Source organism: Amphiprion ocellaris, chromosome 4 (genome assembly GCF_022539595.1).
Source record: "Amphiprion ocellaris isolate individual 3 ecotype Okinawa chromosome 4, ASM2253959v1, whole genome shotgun sequence".
Lineage (NCBI taxonomy): Eukaryota > Metazoa > Chordata > Actinopteri > Pomacentridae > Amphiprion > Amphiprion ocellaris.
In genome coordinates this window covers 10,653,982-10,674,135 of record NC_072769.1, presented here as the reverse complement: position 1 = coordinate 10,674,135, position 20,154 = coordinate 10,653,982, and the positions used below count along the sequence as shown (strand labels likewise).

The 20,154-nt window shown below is 39.5% G+C and overlaps 1 protein-coding gene across 1 annotated transcript; it reads right to left on the bottom strand.

Moving 5' to 3' along the window:
• Positions 1–13,462: 13,462 nt before the first annotated feature.
• On the bottom strand, positions 13,463–17,980 carry LOC111585098 (beta-1,4-galactosyltransferase 1-like). The gene is made up of 2 exons (XM_023294474.3): positions 17,141–17,980; positions 13,463–15,659 (listed from the first exon to the last, which is right to left on the bottom strand). Exons 1-2 carry the CDS (start codon positions 17,516–17,518, stop codon positions 14,991–14,993), a joined length of 1,047 nt encoding a protein of 348 aa, XP_023150242.2. The 5' UTR covers positions 17,519–17,980; the 3' UTR covers positions 13,463–14,990.
• Positions 17,981–20,154: the final 2,174 nt, after the last annotated feature.

Here is a 20,154-nt window from a genome sequence, read left to right as displayed (position 1 = left end):
TTTTCCATCATTTGGCCGCGTGTCATATAGGATAAACCAGGCTCAATCTGAGCCTCTGAGCAACTTTTAGTTCATTGTTCATTGTTGCCTACATCTAATCAAACAATGGGTGACAGCAGTTGATAGAATACATCTCTTGGATGCTCCTGAACACATCAGTGATGTAACCTGGGGTCCCCGGGTGTTTCGGGTCTGTCAACATCAGACAGCCTCACCCAGGAGACCCAGCCATGGTTGATCAGACCCGGCTTGTGTTCAGGTGGCATTTGCTACCCCCCATGGATCTCCTCTCCTAATCCAGAGCCATCTCGAGGCTTTCTCTGCTTCCTCTGTGATGTTCCTGATGGCTCTTCTCCTCTCCACTCCGGTGATGCCCAGTGCACTCAAGGTTTTGTAGAGTGATTGAGCCGCAAATCCTCTGCAGCCAATGTTGATGGGCATATACTTAGCCTTCCAGCCATGCTTGCGGCCATCGATGCCCAGCTCTTCAAATTTGGCTGAGGAAGTCCAGGACCACAGGAGAGGGACAACCCGTAGCCAACTCTGTACAGGTACACGCATGCCTGCCCCCCCCCTCGGTAACAATTTAAGCTTTTTCTCCAGGTCGACAGACAGCTGCCAGTCCTGTGCAGTTGCCAGGAGTCCTGTTGGGTTCCTGGCTCCTGCGGTTCTATGCAGGTTCTCCAGCCTTCACAAAGGCATGAGGCCTGAGTGGTGGAACGGGACCATCTGCTGCTGCTACTGATTCCCACGCTGATGTGGGACAAACTGCTGCAGCCAGAGTACTGACGGGAGTTAGCAAGAGAGATCATATTTCTCCTATACTGGTTTCTCTTCATTGGCTTCCTGTTAAATCTAGAATAGAATTCAAAATCCTTCTTCTGACATATAAAGCTCTTAACAACCAATCTCCATCATATCTTAAAGACCTGATAGTACCATATTATCCTAGCAGAACTCTTCGCTCTCAGACTGCAGGCTTACTTGTTGTTCCTAGAATCTCTAAAAGTAGAATGGGAGGCAGAGCCTTCAGTTATCAGGCACCTCTCCTGTGGAACCAGCTCCCAGTTTGGGTTCTGGAGGTGGACACCCTCTCTATTTTTAAGACCAGGTTTAAAACCTTTCTTTTTGACAAAGCTTATAGTTAGGGCTGACTGGTGGACCCTGACGGGGTGAGCTGGTGTTTTCATTTGCACAACTGACTTCCCCTCTTGACGTCCCTTTAGTTTGCCCCTAGTTATGCTGCAATAGGCCTAGACTGCTGGGGAACCTCTCTGGATGCACTGAGCCCTTCTCTAACTACCTATGTATTTACTATATATACCATTATTGCATTACATTCACTCTGTTTCTTTCTGTGTCCTTTCTCCGAGTGTCCCTGGTCCCAGAGCTGGATGCTTCAGATGTGTGGCTGTGTTTTATGGTCCTTGTGTCCCACCCCCCACCTCTCTATCTCTACCTCTACCCTTCCATCTCTTCCCCTCTACCTCCATCCCTCTATCTCTACCTTTCTACCTCTTCTGTCCCTCTCAACCCGCCCGGCCAGCAGGCAGATGGGTTCCCCCACATTAGAGCCGGGTTCTGCTCGAGGTTTTTTCCCCTGTTAAAAGGGTGTTTTCCTTGCCACTGTCGCCTTTTGGCTTGCTCTGGGGGTCAGGCATATGGGTTCTGTAAAGCGTCTCGAGACAATTTGACTGTAATTGGCGCTATATAAATAAAACTGAATTGAATTGAATTGAATTGATGTCTTCCGCGATGGGTTTCAGAACCTGATTGTGGCGGGAGGTGTACCAACCCTGCCCAAAAGCTACTGGACAGCAGCTAAGGATGCGCTCCAAAACTTACATCTAAAAATAATAGTACCACAAGAGACACAATTTGTCAGGATCGTCCAACCACAACTGTCTGACATTTCACTTTTTTTCACTGTGGCTTTTCTGCAAAGCTAAACGAGCAATTGTAAGAAGACAAAATCCACTTAATAGCATGTCATGATCAGAGGATTGTAGGGATTGTATGCACAGCAATGATTGGTTAATTGATTTTAACAGCTATTCTCAAACGACCACATAGATAATAGGGGTTGTACAGTGTGCTGGTCTTCTCTTCTTTCTGCATTATGTATTAGATGCTCATCACAAGGAAGTCAGTTGATTTGAATAACCACTAGTTTTCAGTATCGTCCTGTGTGAAGTCCCATTCTTCCAATCATGATCATTATCAGTTATGTTTTCCATATTTGTGACGTTGACTGCTGGAATGTGGTCACTGAGTTTCAAGATGCAAATTAAGTCTCATATCATGAGGTTTCATCCAAGAACACAAGCATTTAATGGACATGCAGTCTGAAACTTTAAACTATGCGCATTATATTTCATAACATTAGATACAGTTACCACATTAAAAAAAATATACAGCAATGCACAGCAGTAACATGTAGCTCACTACAGTGATCATACAATTTCTGTATTTCATTCCTCATGTATAGTTTTGAAAACCATGTCAAGTCAAATATCAAAATGCAACAAACACAAATAATGAGGAAGTTCTGATGAAGAGGAAAAGAAAAAAAATTTATAAACCACTTCATGACAGGTTTCAGTTGTGACATGAAAACAGTGTGCCACGTCCACATGCCCACACATGAACTGTGGAATCAGGCCCCAGCATGTTAGCAGCAGCTTCTCTAAGTTCTGTAATTTGTAAGTCTATAGATCAGACTTGTTTTTCCAGCATAGAGATGTTCGATCAAACTGAGATTTGTGGAATTTGGAGGCCAAGTCAACACCTTGAACTCTTACATATTCACCTTACCATTCCTGAACAGCGTGTGCTGTTTGGCAGGAAACATTATCCTGCTGAAATTGCAAACAGGGAACATTATCACCATTAAGAGGTGGATATGATCTGCAGCAATGTTTAAGTAGCTGGCATTTGTCAAAGTAACATCCACGTAAAAGTCAGGATCCAAGGTCTCCCAGCAGGACTCTGTCCAGAGCATCACGCTCCCTCTGCCGCTTTGCTTTCTTCCCGTAGCACATCCTGGTCTCCTCCCCTGGAAAACAACTCCTGATGTTAAAGGTCCAGTTCAGCAACCCTCTTGTACATTGTAGGCACTTTTGGTGGTGAACAGGGGTCAGCAGAGCTGTATAACCAGTCGATGGCTACACGAACCCAAACACAACCAACGTTTTAGTCATAGCCAGCATTAGAGTCCTACAGTTGCTCGTCTGTACGGATCAGACAACAGAGGCCAGTCTTTGCTCCCCTCATGCATCAGTGCACCTCAGTTCACTGTTGTTCTCTTGCTGTTTCACCGTTTTGCAGGTAATAACCGCTGCACACCAGGAACACTGCACAAAACAGTTGTTTTGGACATGCTCTGACCCAGTTGTCTAGCCATTGCAACTTGATTCTCATCAGAGTCCCTTAGATCTTAATTGTAGCCAAAAGATGGTCAGACACTTTCAGAGCCCTTTATGGTTTGGAAATCAACGAAAGAGCTTGTGCCTCTTCAGAGGGTCGCTAACAGATAAACAGACTTTATGACTTTATTACGTTCTGTTCCTTTTTTCTCACCGTACTTGTGACAACCACAAGCATCCCATTGAGTATCCTTCAGAATGAAAGCAATATCAATTAGAACAGGAAATAAGATGAAACATGTAAAAAAATATGCAGAAATTACCAAATAAAAGCATCATAATTTGCATTCACTCTTGTCTAAGTCTATCAAATCAAACTGAGTTATCTACATTAATACTAACCCATGTTTCCTGCTTCTAAGACATCAACATCAAGAACTGAGTTTTTTTTAAAGTAACTGTCATGTTTTCTGTTTGTGTGTGGGTCTCTAATTTCCCATGACAATAACTTTATGTGGCCCATTACACTTGTTTGAATGTGGTGATCTTTTCAATCTGGGTGAAGTGTATGAAAGAATAATAGTTATAGTAATAGTCTTTGTTACATGGCGGATTCAGTAGAAGTTTAGGAACTGCTGTCATGATAATTGGAAAAGTGTTGCATTTGTAAAAGGAACATCATCCAAAAAATTCAATGACGCATGTATTTCCCCATTTAACAGGAAACTGAAGACTGTGTAAAAGAGGCAAATTTTACCTGCTCACCAAGCAGGAAACGAACCCACAAATATGGCAAACCTGACCTACAAGTTCTAATAATGTTGTTGAGAAAATGTTTTAGTCTCAAAGAATGTTTAAAAGATATTTCTCAGTTCAAATTATTTCCCCATAAGGTTAAAAGTTAATTAGGACAATGTTTTAACTGCAACATTCAGAGGATGTTACAAGAATGTTCTAAGGATTGTCAAATTATATGACAACAGAAGAAGAATCTTTATAAACTAGCATTTAAAACATGTTTTCAAGATGTCATGGAAGCCTCAGATGACTAGGTTTTTATAAAAATCTTTCTGTTTTGTGTTAGTGTATAATAACAATGGTAGAATATTTTACCTGCAATATTGTGATGTTGTTTTGGGGATGTTGTTGAGGTAACGCATAATAGAACATTGTTCCACAAAACAGTCTCACAATCTTACATGATGATAAAGGAAGGAAGTTCTAAATGCAATATTTTATAGAACTTTACCCCACTGGAATGATGCAAAACATCCCACTGAAAGCGTAACTGGAATGTTGCAAAAGTAGCCGAGTGTATGACCTGGATTACTGTTTCATTGAAAGACAGCACAAAACACACTAACCTCAAGAAAAAAAAACGCAATATTGTGTCTCAGTGCTTTGCATCATCACCTCTTGCAGTATTTATACTTCCCCATTTCTTGATGACAGAGCCACAGCTTGGTGCACACTGAAAAAGCCAAGCAGTGAACATCTCCGAGTAAGATCAGGTGAAATCAGAAAACAGCATGTCTGAGGATATCTATAGCAAACCAGACCTCAGCGAGAAAGCTAGATTTCAGACGGGTGAGAAGGAGGACGGAAATGCAGACATCTCTGATAACACCAATGATGTAACAATTTATGACAACTACTTGACAGAAGAAAGTACAACGCCAAAATTAGAGGAAAACCTTACAGAGGATCAACAACAAAGTAAGTGTCTGTCTGTCTGTCTGTGTCTGTCCTGATACGTTCAACATACAGTCGTGAACAAAATCTTACATACACTTAAAGGCAATGTAAATCATGGCAGTCTTGAGCTTCCAATGACTCCTATAACTCATAGTTTTCTGTAATAGAATCACTGAAAGACATGCATGTTTGTTACAAGAAACAATCATGTACTTTGTCTTCTTTCATAGACTGGTTGTAGATCTTCTGGGTCAAAAATATACATAAAGCAATGCTAGTATTTGGTTGAATGTCACTTGACCACTTCTGCTAGGTGCTTTTGGCTTCCATTCACAAGCATTGCTGTATGTATATTTTTTACACGGCAGATTTTTGTTAGATATCCACAAGTGTATGTACAATGTTGCACACAACTGCACACTGAAAAACTGCTTTTAAGATTATTTTTTTCAGCATAGGAGAAAATATATTAATGAAGTTCAGCAGTGTGGCTGGTGTCATTCTCACCTTCTGTACTGGGAACTACCGGAAAGGAGGTTTTGAGTAACTTGGCAGGTGTTTGTAGGTCTATCAGAAGAATTAATTGGTGCAGTAGCATGAGAGCCATGCAACAAGCAGTCATGAAATTTTACAGGTCAGTAGTTGGAATCTACACAAATGTTGAAATACAAGAAGGGTGTGGTCCCACCTATGGGTACAGGCTGAAACGTGATCCCACAGCAAAGGATCTCTAGTTTGGTGATGATTTTCCTTGTTTGCTTTGTGTCGCAACCTGTGTGTTGAAATATTCATGTTTTTGTCCAGTTACAATAGCAATAAAATTACTACTGCTATACGAACACAAGTTGTGTCCAAATTATTTTATTTTACTCTACTAGGAACTGTAATGACGATGATGAATTCTGCTTTGGCATGTCTATGTGGCCATGCATGGTCCATGGTAATTTTACTTAAAAGGACTGCTGAACTTTGAATGATGCAGAACTTTATATCACAGTTAGTTATCAAATGTAAATCTTCAGTAAAAGTAGTGCAATATCATTGTTTTTATTTTTTGCACAGTCACTGTAAGTTCAGGAAAGAGCAAATTTCTTCAAGTTGCTGCAGTGTTTCTGGGACTGCTGTGTTTTTTACTCCTGGCTGCTGTCATCATCCTGTTGGTCCTACGTAAGAAAATGCTTTTCAGATATATTAATTCTAGTCAGAATTTGCAGTGTATTATTAGCAAATATGCCAAAAAATTACTTTTGCTTTTTCCCCATATTGGTCTCTTACTGCTACAGTGATTCAAGATAAAAGCAGCTGGAACGCTGAGAGAAGGGAACTGATGAGTGAAAGACAGGAACTCCTGACGAGTGTTGCTGAAATACAACGCCTCAATGCCAACCTGAGCAAAACAACAAGCCTTTTGAAGGATGCTAATGGTAACCTCACCAAAGAGAGAGAAAAACTACAAGAACTGTTTGGTAAGTGAAAATATAAATCTATTCATTATTATTAATCCTCATTAGGGCCGTGGGAGGCTGGAGTCTATCCCAGCTGACTTAGGGTGAAGACAGGGGACACCCTGGGCAGGTCACCAGTCTATCACAGGGCTACACATAGAGACAAACAATCACACTCACATTCACACCTACGGACAATTTAGAATCACCAGTTAACCTCAGCATGTTTTTGGACTGTGGGAGGAAGCTGGAGAAACCAGTGATAAGCCACGCATGCACAGAGAGAACCTACAAAATCCACACAGAAAGATCCCAGGCCAGGATGCGAACTGGGGACCTAGCTGTGAGGCGACAGTGTTTACCATCAAACCCCTGCGCAGCCCTGAAAATGTAAATAATTATTGAAATTTTAGAAATTGTTTGACTTTTTGGAAAACACGCCCATTCACTTTCTAACCGGGAATTTGATTGAGAAATCAAGAGCACTGTACGTATGAAACTAGTGCATCTCAAAAAATGTGATCCTTGTGAAAAAGTTTAATATTTCCTATCAGCTATTTAAGAAAGTGAAAGTGTAATATACAGATTAAACATGATGAACTGGTACTTCTCAGTGAAAGTGAAGGATGGACATATGAAAAGATAGCAGATGAATTTAGTCTTTCGAAAAAGCCATATTTAATCTGTGGAGGCAAAAAAATATATAATTAATGAGATTTCCTATGAGTCCAGTCTTTAGGGACACCTTGTATTCGAAACTCATTACACTTTTTTTGGTTTTAATTTTGATGATAATAGCTTATAGCCCATCAGAAGTCTAGTATCTCACAATTTTAGAATATTTCATTTCAAGTTTCAGTGAATTACTATTCAAACTGTAGAACTACTACATATCTCTCAGTCTGCCGACTTGAAAATTGTCCAGAAAACAATCATGGACACATCCACAAGGACGGTAGACCACAGAAGATCAGCGCTACATGCAGAGTGCTGGATGGAAGCATATTGATGGTCAATTGACTCAAAAGGAAAACTAGCACAAGCACAAGCATTTTTCTTGTGAAGAAAAATTGATTCATGAACTTGGGAGAAATTCACAGGCAGTGAAATGAGGCTGGTGTCGGCGCATCAAGAGCCACCAAGCACAGACGTCTTCAGGTATAAGCCTACAACTGTCACATTCCTAATATTAAGCTAGAGAACATCAGAAGCCTCCTACCTGAGGAGAAAAAGAGCTGGACTGCGGACTCAGTGGTCCATAGACCTATTTTTAGATTGATGTAAAGTTTGTATTTCTTTTGGAAATTGAGAGTGCCGAGGAGGAATAGAGGGTCAGAGACAACCTGTGAGGATTGAGGATGTCATGTCATCTGCTGGTGTTGTTGCACTGTGTTTTAAGCACAAAATCAATGCAGCTTCTACCAGAAGACTTTAGAGCACTTCATGCTTCCATCTGCTGACAATCATGTTAATGTTCTTTTCCAGCATGACTGGAAAAGTCTGCCGAAAGAGCCAAAACTAAGACCAAATGGTTTGCTGACTGTAACATTACTGTGCGTACTTGGACGACTCACCTGACCTGAATCCAACAGAACCCCATATGGAGTACTGTCAAGAGAAAGATGAGAAACACTTGACCCAAACATACAGACAAGCTGAAGACTGCTATCAAAACAACCTGGCTTCAATACTGGATTGATCTTAAGAAATATTCCAATATTTTAAGATACTGGATTTCTGTTTTTCACGAGTTAAAAGCCATAATAGTTCAAATTAAATCTAAAAAACAAACAAAAAGAAAGTTAAAAATATTTAATTTTACATGTAATAACTACACAATAAATTAAGTTTTCATTTTCTTAAATAAGTGGTGGAAAATATTAACCTCTTTCTGCATCGGTACAGGGCACAAGGTGAATCAGTTAGCCAGTTAGCTTAGCACAAAGACTGAATAGGGGAAGTTGGTTGCCTCTGTCCAAAATCAAAACTAAAAAAAAGCCTTACCAGTAAAACTAACTATTTAATAAATTATGTCACATTTTTGTCATTCATATAAACAGTGTCAAGATGTTTGTAAAAGGCTTTGGCTGGCAGCAGTTGTCAAGAAACCAGCAGAGATTCTGTTCCCCAGCCAACAAATAAACAGTTAAATTTTTACTCTTGTTGATTTAGCTGATTAGTGTACTTTAGCTTAAATTCAGGAGAGTCCTAAATTAAGAATACCTAATAATTTACCATGCAGCCTCCCATCAGAACAACACGCAGCAAAACATCAGCTGGATTTGCTAAAATACACTGGAACAAACTGAGACCACGTTGTTTAAACTAGTCACTCAGAAAACAATAAAAACTCGTTCAGTCATCCATGTCCTAACCGTCATTCAGAGCACTTTAACCACTGACAATATTTTTTTTAAAAGGAAGTAAAGAGATTCGATCTGGTCAAAACAAACAAAGGTTTATTCGTCCTACACAGTGAGCCATAAGCACCTGTTGGAGGTATTGAAGTAGATGACATTTGCTCTTTGCAATACATCTCTAACCTAAATTTCAACAACTTTTTGTGCAGCTGTACCATACAGGTCAAGGTGGTTGCCCTAAAATGTTTGCTGATAGTCCCCAGTTTCCTGTTGATGAGAGTTACACGTATAAATAGAAAAGTGACTGCCTTGCTTTAAAGGTGTTAACTCCTAATTTCAGAAGCATTCTGCAGAATTTCATGCCAGCAGACACTTCAAGAACAAACAAACACATCGCTGGAGCTGAACATCATGTATGAGTTATCTGACATCTATGCTAATATCGAAAGACCTTCAGAAAATTACCACAATGATTCAGAAATTGTTTATGAAAATGCGTGGATTCGCAATCTGGAACCAAAAAGGGCACAAACTAGATGGACACAAACAGGTAATGAACACAGGAGTAGACACAAGACTCTGCATTGGCTTTTATTCTCATTTTAAACATCAGATAACTGTCTGTAGTGTTTTGTGCTGCACCAATACAAAGGCTGATTTTATTTCATTTGACAAATAAAATTGATTTTGTCAGTTGCCAGAGATGTGAAGAAGAATTCCTACAGACCTGCTGCAGTATGTCTGGGTTTTCTGTGTCTTCTCCTTGTCGCTGGACTCATTACTCGGACCTACCTATGTGAGTATTACTTTTTGCATGCTGATAAATCACCACGGAGATAATGGTGGTTGATGGTGTGTCTCTACTTGTTTGTTTATGTGTCAAACACAGTTACCAAGAGTCACTCTGAGTGGGGAACGGAGATGGCTCTATTACAGACCAGTAACAACAACCAGAGTAAAGAAATAGACCAATTACAGACCAGCAACACCGACCTCATCAGGGAGAAAAACCAGTTAGAAACCAGATGTAACAAACTGACAAGAGAAAGAGACCAGTTACAGACCAGTTACAGCAATCTGGTGGAAGAAAAAGACCAGCTACAGACCAGCTACAGACCAGCTACAACAATCTGGTGGAAGAGAAAGACCAGTTACAGACCAGTTACAACAATCTGGTGGAAGAGAAAGACCAGCTACAGACCGGATACAACAATCTGGTGGAAGAGAAAGACCAGTTACAGACCAGATACAACAATCTGGTGGAAGAGAAGGACCAGTTACAGACCAGGTACAACAGTCTGGTGAAAGAGAAAGACCAGTTATAGACCAGGTGCAACAATCTGGTGAAAGAGAAAGACCAGTTACAGACCAGTTACAACAATCTGGTGGAAGAGAAAGACCAGTTATAGACCAGGTACAACAATCTGGTGAAAGAGAAAGACCGGTGATAGACCAGTTACATCAATCTGGTGGAAGAGAAAGACCAGCTACAGACCAGTTGCAACAATCTGGTGGAAGAGAAAGACCAGTTATAGACCAGGTACAACAATCTGGCGGAAGAGAAAGACCAGTTACAGACCAGTTTCAACAATCTGGTGGAATAGAAAAACCAGTTACAGACCACATACAACAATCTGGTGGAAGAGAAAGACCAGTTATAGACCAGTTACAACAATCTGGAAGAAGAGAAAGACCAGTTACAGACCAGTTACAACAATCTGGTGGAAGAGAAAGACCAGCAACAGACCAGATACAACAATCTGGTGAAAGACAAGGACCAGTTACAGACCAGTTACAACAATCTGGTGGAAGAGAAAGACCAGTTATAGACCAGGTACAACAATCTGGTGGAAGAGAAAGACCAGTTATAGACCAGTTACAACAATCTGGTGGAAGAGAAGGACCAGTTACAGACCAGTTACAACAATCTGGTGAAAGAGAAAGACCAGTTATAGACCAGTTACAACAATCTGGTGGAAGAGAAAGACCAGTTATAGACCAGGTACAACAATCTGGTGGAAGAGAAAGACCAGTTATAGACCAGTTACAACAATCTGGTGGAAGAGAAAGACCAGCTACAGACCAGTTACAACAATCTGGTGGAAGAGGAAGACCAGTTATAGACCAGGTACAACAATCTGGTGGAAGAGAAAGACCAGTTACAGACCAGTTACAACAATCTGGTGGAAGAGTAGGACCAGTTATCGATCAGATACAACAATCTGGTGGAAGAGAAAGACCAGTTACAGACCAGTTACAACAATCTGGTGGAAGAGAAAGACCAGTTATAGACCAGGTACAACAATCTGGTGGAAGAGAAAGACCAGTTACAGACCAGTTACAACAATCTGGTGGAAGAGTAGGACCAGTTATCGATCAGATACAACAATCTGGTGGAAGAGAAAGACCAGTTACAGACCAGTTACAACAATCTGGTGGAAGAGAAAGACCAGTTACAGACCAGTTACAACAATCTGGTGGAAGAGTAGGACCAGTTATAGATCAGATATAACAATCTGGTGGAAGAGAAAGACCAGTTACAGACCAGGTACAACAATCTGGTGAAAGAGAAAGACCAGTTATAGACCAGGTACAACAATCTGGTGGAAGAGAAAGACCAGTTATAGACCAGGTACAACAATCTGGTGGAAGAGAAAGACCAGTTACAGACCAGGTACAACAATCTGGTGGAAGAGAAAGACCAGTTATAGACCAGGTACAACAATCTGGTGGAAGAGAAAGACCAGTTATAGACCAGTTTCAACAATCTGGTGGAATAGAAAGACCAGTTACAGACCACATACAACAATCTGGTGGAAGAGAAAGACCAGTTATAGACCAGTTACAACAATCTGGTGGAAGAGAAAGACCAGTTACAGAGCAGGCACAACATTCTGGTTAAAGAGAAAGACTAGTTGCAGAAAAAGTTAGAATCCACGACCGAAGTCTGAGATGAGACTAGGAGCATCTTGTTTCATGTTCAACCACAGTGACAAACTAAAGATGGTTCCAGCACCAAACGGGAAGAAAATTAAAAGTCGCACGCGTGTGTGTGTGTGTGTGTGTGTGTGTGTGTGTGTGTGTGTGTGTGTGTGTGTGTGTGTGTGTGTGTGTGTGTGTGTGTGTGTGTGTGTGTGTGTGTGTGCGTCCTACACAGGATTTAAACTCTTCAGGCTGGTTGCTCTGAATTTTGGACTCCTATGCATCCTACAGGCTGTTCTCAACATTTCCCTGCATCTGACTCTCAGTAAGTCATCGTCCCACGTCTCTATTTCCAGTTTAGCATCTCATATCTGAAACTCAGCTCAAATGCAGGTGGTTCCTCCCACAGCGTCAGTAATTAGACTTACTGCAACAAACTTTCTTTCCTGCAGCACTTTCAAGAATTGAATCTGTCTAAATATTACCATTGTGGAATGTGGTGTACAGTACTGTTGCTCAGTGACTCATATTTAAAATAACTGGCACATTTAATGATAAATTTAAATGCACCATGCTTAAGAATTTCACAGTACAACACCTATTTATTCTTTGCCGAAGAGAAAATCTAAAGTGGACAATTGCATAAGTGTTAAAAATACTAGTAGTTTGTCTTCATAATACACATTATCTAAAGTAAGTTGTGTTGACAATAATGGTAACCTCTCAGAGATGTAATAAACCACTTCTTGTCAAATTTTGAGAGGTCACAATCAGAAGCTGCCAAGTCACAACCGGCCTGGCCTCGAAGAAGTTCTCGCAAACCGTTCGACGCCTCAGGGAAGGGAGTCGAGTTGGAGAATTGCTGACCCATACTGGGGACATTGTCAGGCGGTGGAAAGAGCACTTGGAGGAACTCCTGAATCCTGTAAACACGTCATTCCTGGAGGAGGCAGAGTATGAAGACTCGGAGGTATCTTTGTCCATATCCGTGGCAGAGGTTGCCGAGATAGTTAAGAAGCTCCTCAGTAAGACCCCGGGGCAGACCCAGAACCCGCTGGAGGGATTATATGTCTTGTCTGGCCTGGGAATGCCTCAGGATCCCCCAGGATGAGCTGGAAAGCGTTGCTGGTGGGAGGGACGTCTGGAACGACCTGCTTTGCCTGCTGCCACCACGACTCGGCCCCAGATAAGCAGAAGAAAATGGATGGACAGTTTAAGCACTAATTATGTCCTTTAACATAATATGTTATAGAATGAATAGATTCTTGTCATTGTCATCCATGCTTTTTGATAAAGAAGTTCTGGTTTTACGGCAGTGCACTTTAGATGATGACTGGCTTACTGATGACCAAACAACTTTGTGTGTCTTGATGTAAGTAATTTAAAAACTGTAGACACCGTCAAAAAGTTATGGTGATTGGAAATGAAGATCTGAAAAAGTTAGACATAATTGAGGCACTTTGGCATTTAAATAAATTTCAGTCTGTAGCAATTCATACTAACTAAACCAGAGTAGATTTAAAGCAGAGATCAATGTCTGATTATTTTAGTAAAAGAAAAAAAAAAGAATTGCAGGATTTTTGCTGTGAGCAAACTGTGAGCAAATCTGACACTGTCTTTCCTACTTTCCCTTTTGTGACAAAAGTGACAGGTCAAATTACCTGATACGATCCAAGACAGTTACAATAGAAACTTTTTTTATTATGATTAGTTTATTTCACAGGGACCATGTACAGAAGAACATTAAACACAAGGTAGAGATGCTCTGTACCAGATTATAGCATACTTGCTAGTTTCCATCTGCAGTCCTTGCGGCAGGCAAGAGAGAAACAAGTAAAGATAGAAAAGCAATGCATCACATTTACACGATTGAAAAAAAAAAACGTCATTTCAAGGACTGTCAATGCTGACAGGTTTGGTTTCTCCGGATCCATTTTTTATTCTCTTTAGAAAAGTTTTTAAAATCAGTTATTGTCTTTAGTTCAGTGGGAAGCTTATTCCATTCTGTTATTGCTTTGTAGGAGAAGATCGATTGTCCAAAGGCAGTTTTACGTAGAGGGACAAACCTACAAAGTCTCTAGAATGCAAAGCACCCCAGTAAAGAAGAAACTGTAACTGACTCCTGGGAAAATTTACACTGTTGTAAAAATGGGAATGAATAAAGAAGACAGCTACAGTATATCTGCTGATCAGATGGTAAATAATGTTTGTTAATATTGTAGCTTGCATCTTGAATCTATTGAACAATTGTACTTAATGTAGATTGTGTCTCATTCCCAATGTGCTCATACTTTTAGTTTTGATGTTCATGGCCAAGCTTGGTGCTAAACCACAGAAGAAATACATTTCAGTACAATTCTTTTCAAATGTTTCATTAAAAAAAAATGTTGCTGACCACAAGACATCATCATATATTTGGGTACTGTACAGAATGCTACGTTTGCTGCAAAGGTTGTGAATAAATATCAACCCCTTCCATCCAAAAAAAACATATACATAAACCATTGCATTACTGCCACAATAATAATCATCCCATTGTCATTCTTAAACTGTGACAACCAAAAGTAGTGAAAACAACAGTATAAACAATTTTCAACAACAAATGTAATAACAGGTTTCTCACTGACATAGTACCTTTCCTCTGTGTCCCATATGACAACAATAAAAATATAAAAGATGTTGTTGCATTTCTGTCAGACATCCAGTAGGAATCAATAGAACTAAATTATGCCAGGTACAAACACTGGGGTGATCGAGCTCTTTCAGTCGCTGGGCCCAGACTTTGGAACAAACTGCCCCCTGACATGTGCACCATCACCAACTTTGGCTTTTTCAAACCCCGGCTCAAAACATATCTTTTCAGACTGGCTTTCAATACTCAGTAATGTTTATCTTATTTTATCTTATTTGATTTTATTTGATTTTGTTATGTGTTCTATTGTTGCTTTCTTTTAATTTGCTTTTATTTCTAATTTTACTGTTTGATTTTAACTGGAAAGCACTTTGGTCACTTTGAGTGTTGTAAAGTGCTCTATAAATAAATTTTGATTGATTGATTGATTGATTGATTAAAATTAATAATTGTATTTTATCTCTAAATACCTCAACATACCTTCAAATTATATTCAAGTACCGTACTTGAATAAATATATGTTGTATCTCACTCAAATTTATTAAATGCCAAATGTAGTTTTAAATGTTTTTTAGCTTGCTGGAGCCTGAATATCCACAGTGATAAAAGTGTACAATGCATCCTTCACAATCTCCTTGACTGTGTATTTCAGGGAATTAATCCCGTCTTCATCCATGGTCGTCTCGGCGTGTCCCACTTTTTCAGCATTCTCTGGATTGACCTCATTGTGCAAGTCTCTGTTATGTTTGATCATCTTGTACCTTCCAATTTCAGCGTTAGGCCGAGAAATGGACATCCCACGGAAGAGGGTTCGCTTACACATATCATCATCCTCACCACCCCAGCCCCAGTAAGTGTTCGAGAAGCCATTAGTTTTCAAGAATTGATTCTTGAAAAATGAAGAGACTCCACCGAAGAGGGTTTCAGAGGGTAAAACATAGTTAAATTTGTCGATAGCCACACTCAAGTGTCTGGGATTGTCAAAACATTTGTAGATGTTGCGGTCATCTAGGGGAATCAGGTCTACGTCAGAAAAGACAAAGCAGTCATAATCATATTGCTTCAGGGCTTCAACATATCCTGTATTCATCAGTTTAGCCCGGTTGAACAGTCCATCTCCATCCTGGTTGATGACATACACACCATAGTCCAGCTGCTGCCGCATCAAGATAGGATGGACATAATACAGCCATTGTTTCAGGTGCTCATGCCGATTTCGGAATGGGATGATGATTGCCACCTAATCAAAAGAAAATGAAGGAAGTTCGGTTCAATAAATAATGATAACAACAACAACAACAATAATAATACATTTTATTTGTATAGCGCTTTTCAAAACACTCAAAGATGCTTTACATAAAAATCAAACATTAAAAATAAAAAAAGTCATAAAATACATCATAAAATGCCTTTTTGTCCTTTTTTAAGTAAAAGAAATGCATGATAGTGTGAAAATTATTTTCACCCTCTGCACCCCAAACTGAGTATTTTTTTTGGCCCTGTTAAATGAAATTCTTGCTCATTGTAGATTGATATTTACCTGTAATATAAAGTGTGGCTAGACGAAGAGAGAGAGAGAACTCCAAAATGTCTTCTGGGCAGAATAGCAAAGTTATAAACCTGAAGTTGAACTTCTTGAATGATCTAACTTACAAAAAATTTAAATACCCAGAATCAGCATCTACAACTTTTTTCAAGTGTCATAAGGTGTTAACAATGCTGGGAAAAAATAGTATATTATACTATAGATTTTTGAAACTTAGTTTCCATATATGTCTCCTGCAGCTCAGTCCAGTTCAGCTGAGAAGTCCCTGATTTTTTGTCATGTGACTGTTGGTTACAGCTGAGTTATTCATGGCATCGTGGCTGCAGTGGGAGGTGCAGTTTTTTTTTTCTCTTTTACCGAATCTCGTTCATACAAATCAATAAGTAGAAGTATTTGTTCTCAGTTAGGAATAATGTCAGATCTGCAGCTCAGATTTGCTCAACATATGATGAAGAGTTGTAATTGCTTTAAATTAATCAAACACTACATACAACATTTAGGCAGCCCAGTTATTTATGTGCTGTATGAATTTCTCTCATATTTCATATTGTCTGCCCTTGTACAGTCAGGCTCTAAAGTTAAGGGTTAGGTAAGGTCCAGTGACATAACTGCCACATCACATGTATCCAAAGCCACGGCAGCAACACAGTAACTTAACGCACTTGTGTGTGGGAGAAAAATGGTGAATTAAACAAAACCTATAAACTGTCAGGGTCTATATTGTAACTGATCTAATTAAATAGAATCAATTCAGATTCAGTTTATTGTAGAATGTTGTGAATGTTGATGTTGTCAGTACAGAATTTTAAATTACAAGGAAAAATAAAACCTTTGCTTTACTTTCAAATGGACAAAACAAATGTGTAAATAAACATTTAAGTTGTAAAACTTTTTGGTTTTAACATAATTCCATATATATTATTTTATAGTTTTGATGTCTTCAGTATTAATCTACAACGCAGAAAATAATGACATAAAAACCACTGAAAGAGAAGGTGTGTCCAAACTTTTGACTGGTAGTGTAAAGTAAATACTTTTAGTTGAGATATCCATTTTTAAAATAAACTCCAGGGATTATAAATAAGAGTAAACACTTCCAAATCAAGCAGTTTTTAATGATTTTTTTCACTTCTTTTAAAAAATAAATTCATTTGCTTCTCCACTCCTTCACCTACCTTCTGTATTGCGACACAGTCTGGCGGCTTGTACCTTCCTCCCTCCTGGAGAGGACGACTGATCTCCTTTCTCACCTCTTCCAAAGTCAGACTTAAGTTAAACTCCACTCGGAGAGGTCCCACAAGATTTGGAGGGGGGTCAGTACAGGGTCCCAAAGTCTTGTTCATAGAGGCCGGCATATGTGTCGTTCCTTGGCTGACTTTTCGGTCTTCAGTCTCTTTTACCCTCCCGGAAAATGTGTAGTTTCCCTTTGCCACAAGATATGGTATTGCTATAGAAGTCAAAAAGCTGTCTTTGCTGTTGATGAAAACCTCAGCAAGAAACACCAGACTGAGCAGAATTAAAGCTACCAAGAAGCAGAAGCGTTTTCTCGTCATTTTCGCTGTGTGGCCCAACCTGATCTGACTGAACAAAACAAGATCATCTAAGAAAATAAAAAAAACGATCTGCTGTCTCTTTTACCGGGAACGCCTTTGACTTGCAAAGACGAATGCAGGTGTTACATTTCAGCTGGTGATCAGGTTAAATGGCGATAGTTTCCGTCTCCAGATGTTTCGTCCGCAGATTCGTCACGATCAGACCTGGATTTACGTGAAATAAAGATACCAGATAAAGAAGACCTCGCCGAAAAACGTCGGCATCACTACTTAATAAAGTCTGTATCCATGTAAATATCATCTACAGACAGTAAAGAGAAACGTGCGGGCCCAAATAAAAATATTTTTCAAGTACAGTGAGAGGATTGGAAACCAGTAATCCAGTGATAAAATTACGAGACCACCGGTTTACTCATTGTACTACCGATCAGCTCTGCAAACATTCCGCTTCATCCGTATAGAGCACTATCATCCTGTCAGGTGTTTAACACCTGGTGATTGTTCAGGAAACACGCCCATGTCAACTGGGGATAGTCACAACTTAACACAGGCTTCCTGGTTAAGAACGAGTCAGACAACTATTTATTGTCTCACCAAGAAAAAACACAACATGAAAGCACGTCCACTGCTGTGTTGTGTGTTAGTTTGTGTGTTCAGTGGAACAGATCCAGAGCAGAACTTCAGGTTTAACTCGGGTTTGTTCTCAGAAACACTCAGACCCTCAGCAGCCTCCCATCAGAACAACACGCAGCAAAGCATCAGCTGGATTTGCTAAAATACATCGGAACAAACTGAGACCACGTTGTTTAAACTAGTCACTCAGAAAACAATAAAAACTCGTTCAGTCATCCACGTCCTAACCATCATTCAGAGCACTTTAACCACTGACAATATTTTTTTCAAAAGGAAGTAAAGGGATTCGATCTGGTCAAAACAAACAAAGGTTTATTCGTCCTACACAGTGGGCCATAAGCACCTATTGGAGGTATTGAAGTAGATCACATTTTTGTCATTCATATAAACAGTGTCAAGATGTTTGTAAAAGGCTTTGGCTGGCAGCAGTTGTCAAGAAACCAGCAGAGATTCTGTTCCCCAGCTAACAAATAAACAGTTAAATTTTTATTCTTGTTGATTTAGCTGATTAGTGTACTTTAGCTTAAATTCAGGAGAGTCCTAAATTAAGAATACCTAACAATTTACCATGCAGAATAGAGAGTGATACTGATCTTATCATTTAACTAAACTTGCAGCTGAAATCATTTTGTGTCAGCAGAGACAACACTTTGTCACTCTGACACTACATTACCCACAGACCTCTTATATTTAATACTTTATTGCTATTTTTATTAAAGACCATTTTCATCAAAGTGTAAATGACTTGATTATTAATGCCATAGCAATGTGACATTCAGTTACATTGTAATTTCTAATAAATAAATAAATTCAGGTTGCCTGAGAATTAGACAAAGATACAAGTTTGGTGAAGTTTAAAATCACAAATTGTCATGTCAACAGTTAAAGCTCTATGAAAGATAGCTCATCTAATCCTTAAAATGAAAGGAAATCAAAATGAAACTGAACCCCAAATTTATCCTTATGCATGTGCATGTAAAGAAAAATTAGATCAGTTTAGACTTGGTTAAAAGAAAGTTAGACAAAAAAGTTTCAGAAAAATGTTTCTGGTCATTTAAACAGTCCTAACAGGAAGAGTTATTGAGACCAGGTCAAACCTTGGTGTCATATATCACATGGCACATTCACTCACAATATATCATGGTCATCCACAGCTGTAACAAATATTTAGTTGTTTTGTGGGAGATATTGTTTGTACTCCATTAAAGTAAGCAGAAGCTGTCGTTGCATCAAAAGAATCCTGATGGAAACTGTAAATGTAAATTTCTTTGTAAATTCGTGAGCCATTCATGGTCTTCTTCCCCCAAAACAGATGATCATTTTCAAAAAGGATGGGTGCATTTCAACCACAGCTTCTATTATATTTCTTCTGTGAAGAAAAACTGGAATGAGAGTAGAAACGACTGTCTGCAAAGAGGTGCAGACCTGGTGATTATCGACAGTGAAGAAAAACAGGTGTGTGTGCATGTGAATTGGTTTTAATATTAAGGGAAATAGGATGAATACAGTATCAGTTGCATTTCTATTGATTACTGATTTTCTTTGTAAGAGCTTCACAGAAAGACTTCCAGATCGCATATGGATTGGACTGAAATACAATGAGAGCACAGAGTGGAAGTGGGTGGATGAGACTCTACTAACCCAACGGTTTACACATTATTCTTTTATTCTGTGTGTGTGTGAGTGTGCGTGTGTGTGTGTGTGTGTGTGTGTGTGTGTGTGTGTGTGTGTGTGTGTGTGTAGGTGTGTGTATGTCTGTGTGTGTGTGTGTGTGTGTGTGTGTGTGTGTGTGTGTGTGTGTGTGTGTGTGTGTGTGTGTGTGTGTGTGTGTGTGTGTGTGTGTGTGCGTCCTACACAGGATTTAAACTCTTCAGGCTGGTTGCTCTGAGTTTTGGACTCCTGTGCATCCTACAGGCTGTTCTCAACATTTCCCTGCATCTGACTCTCAGTAAGTCATCGTCCCACGTCTCTATTTCCAGTTTAGCATCTCATATCTGAAACTC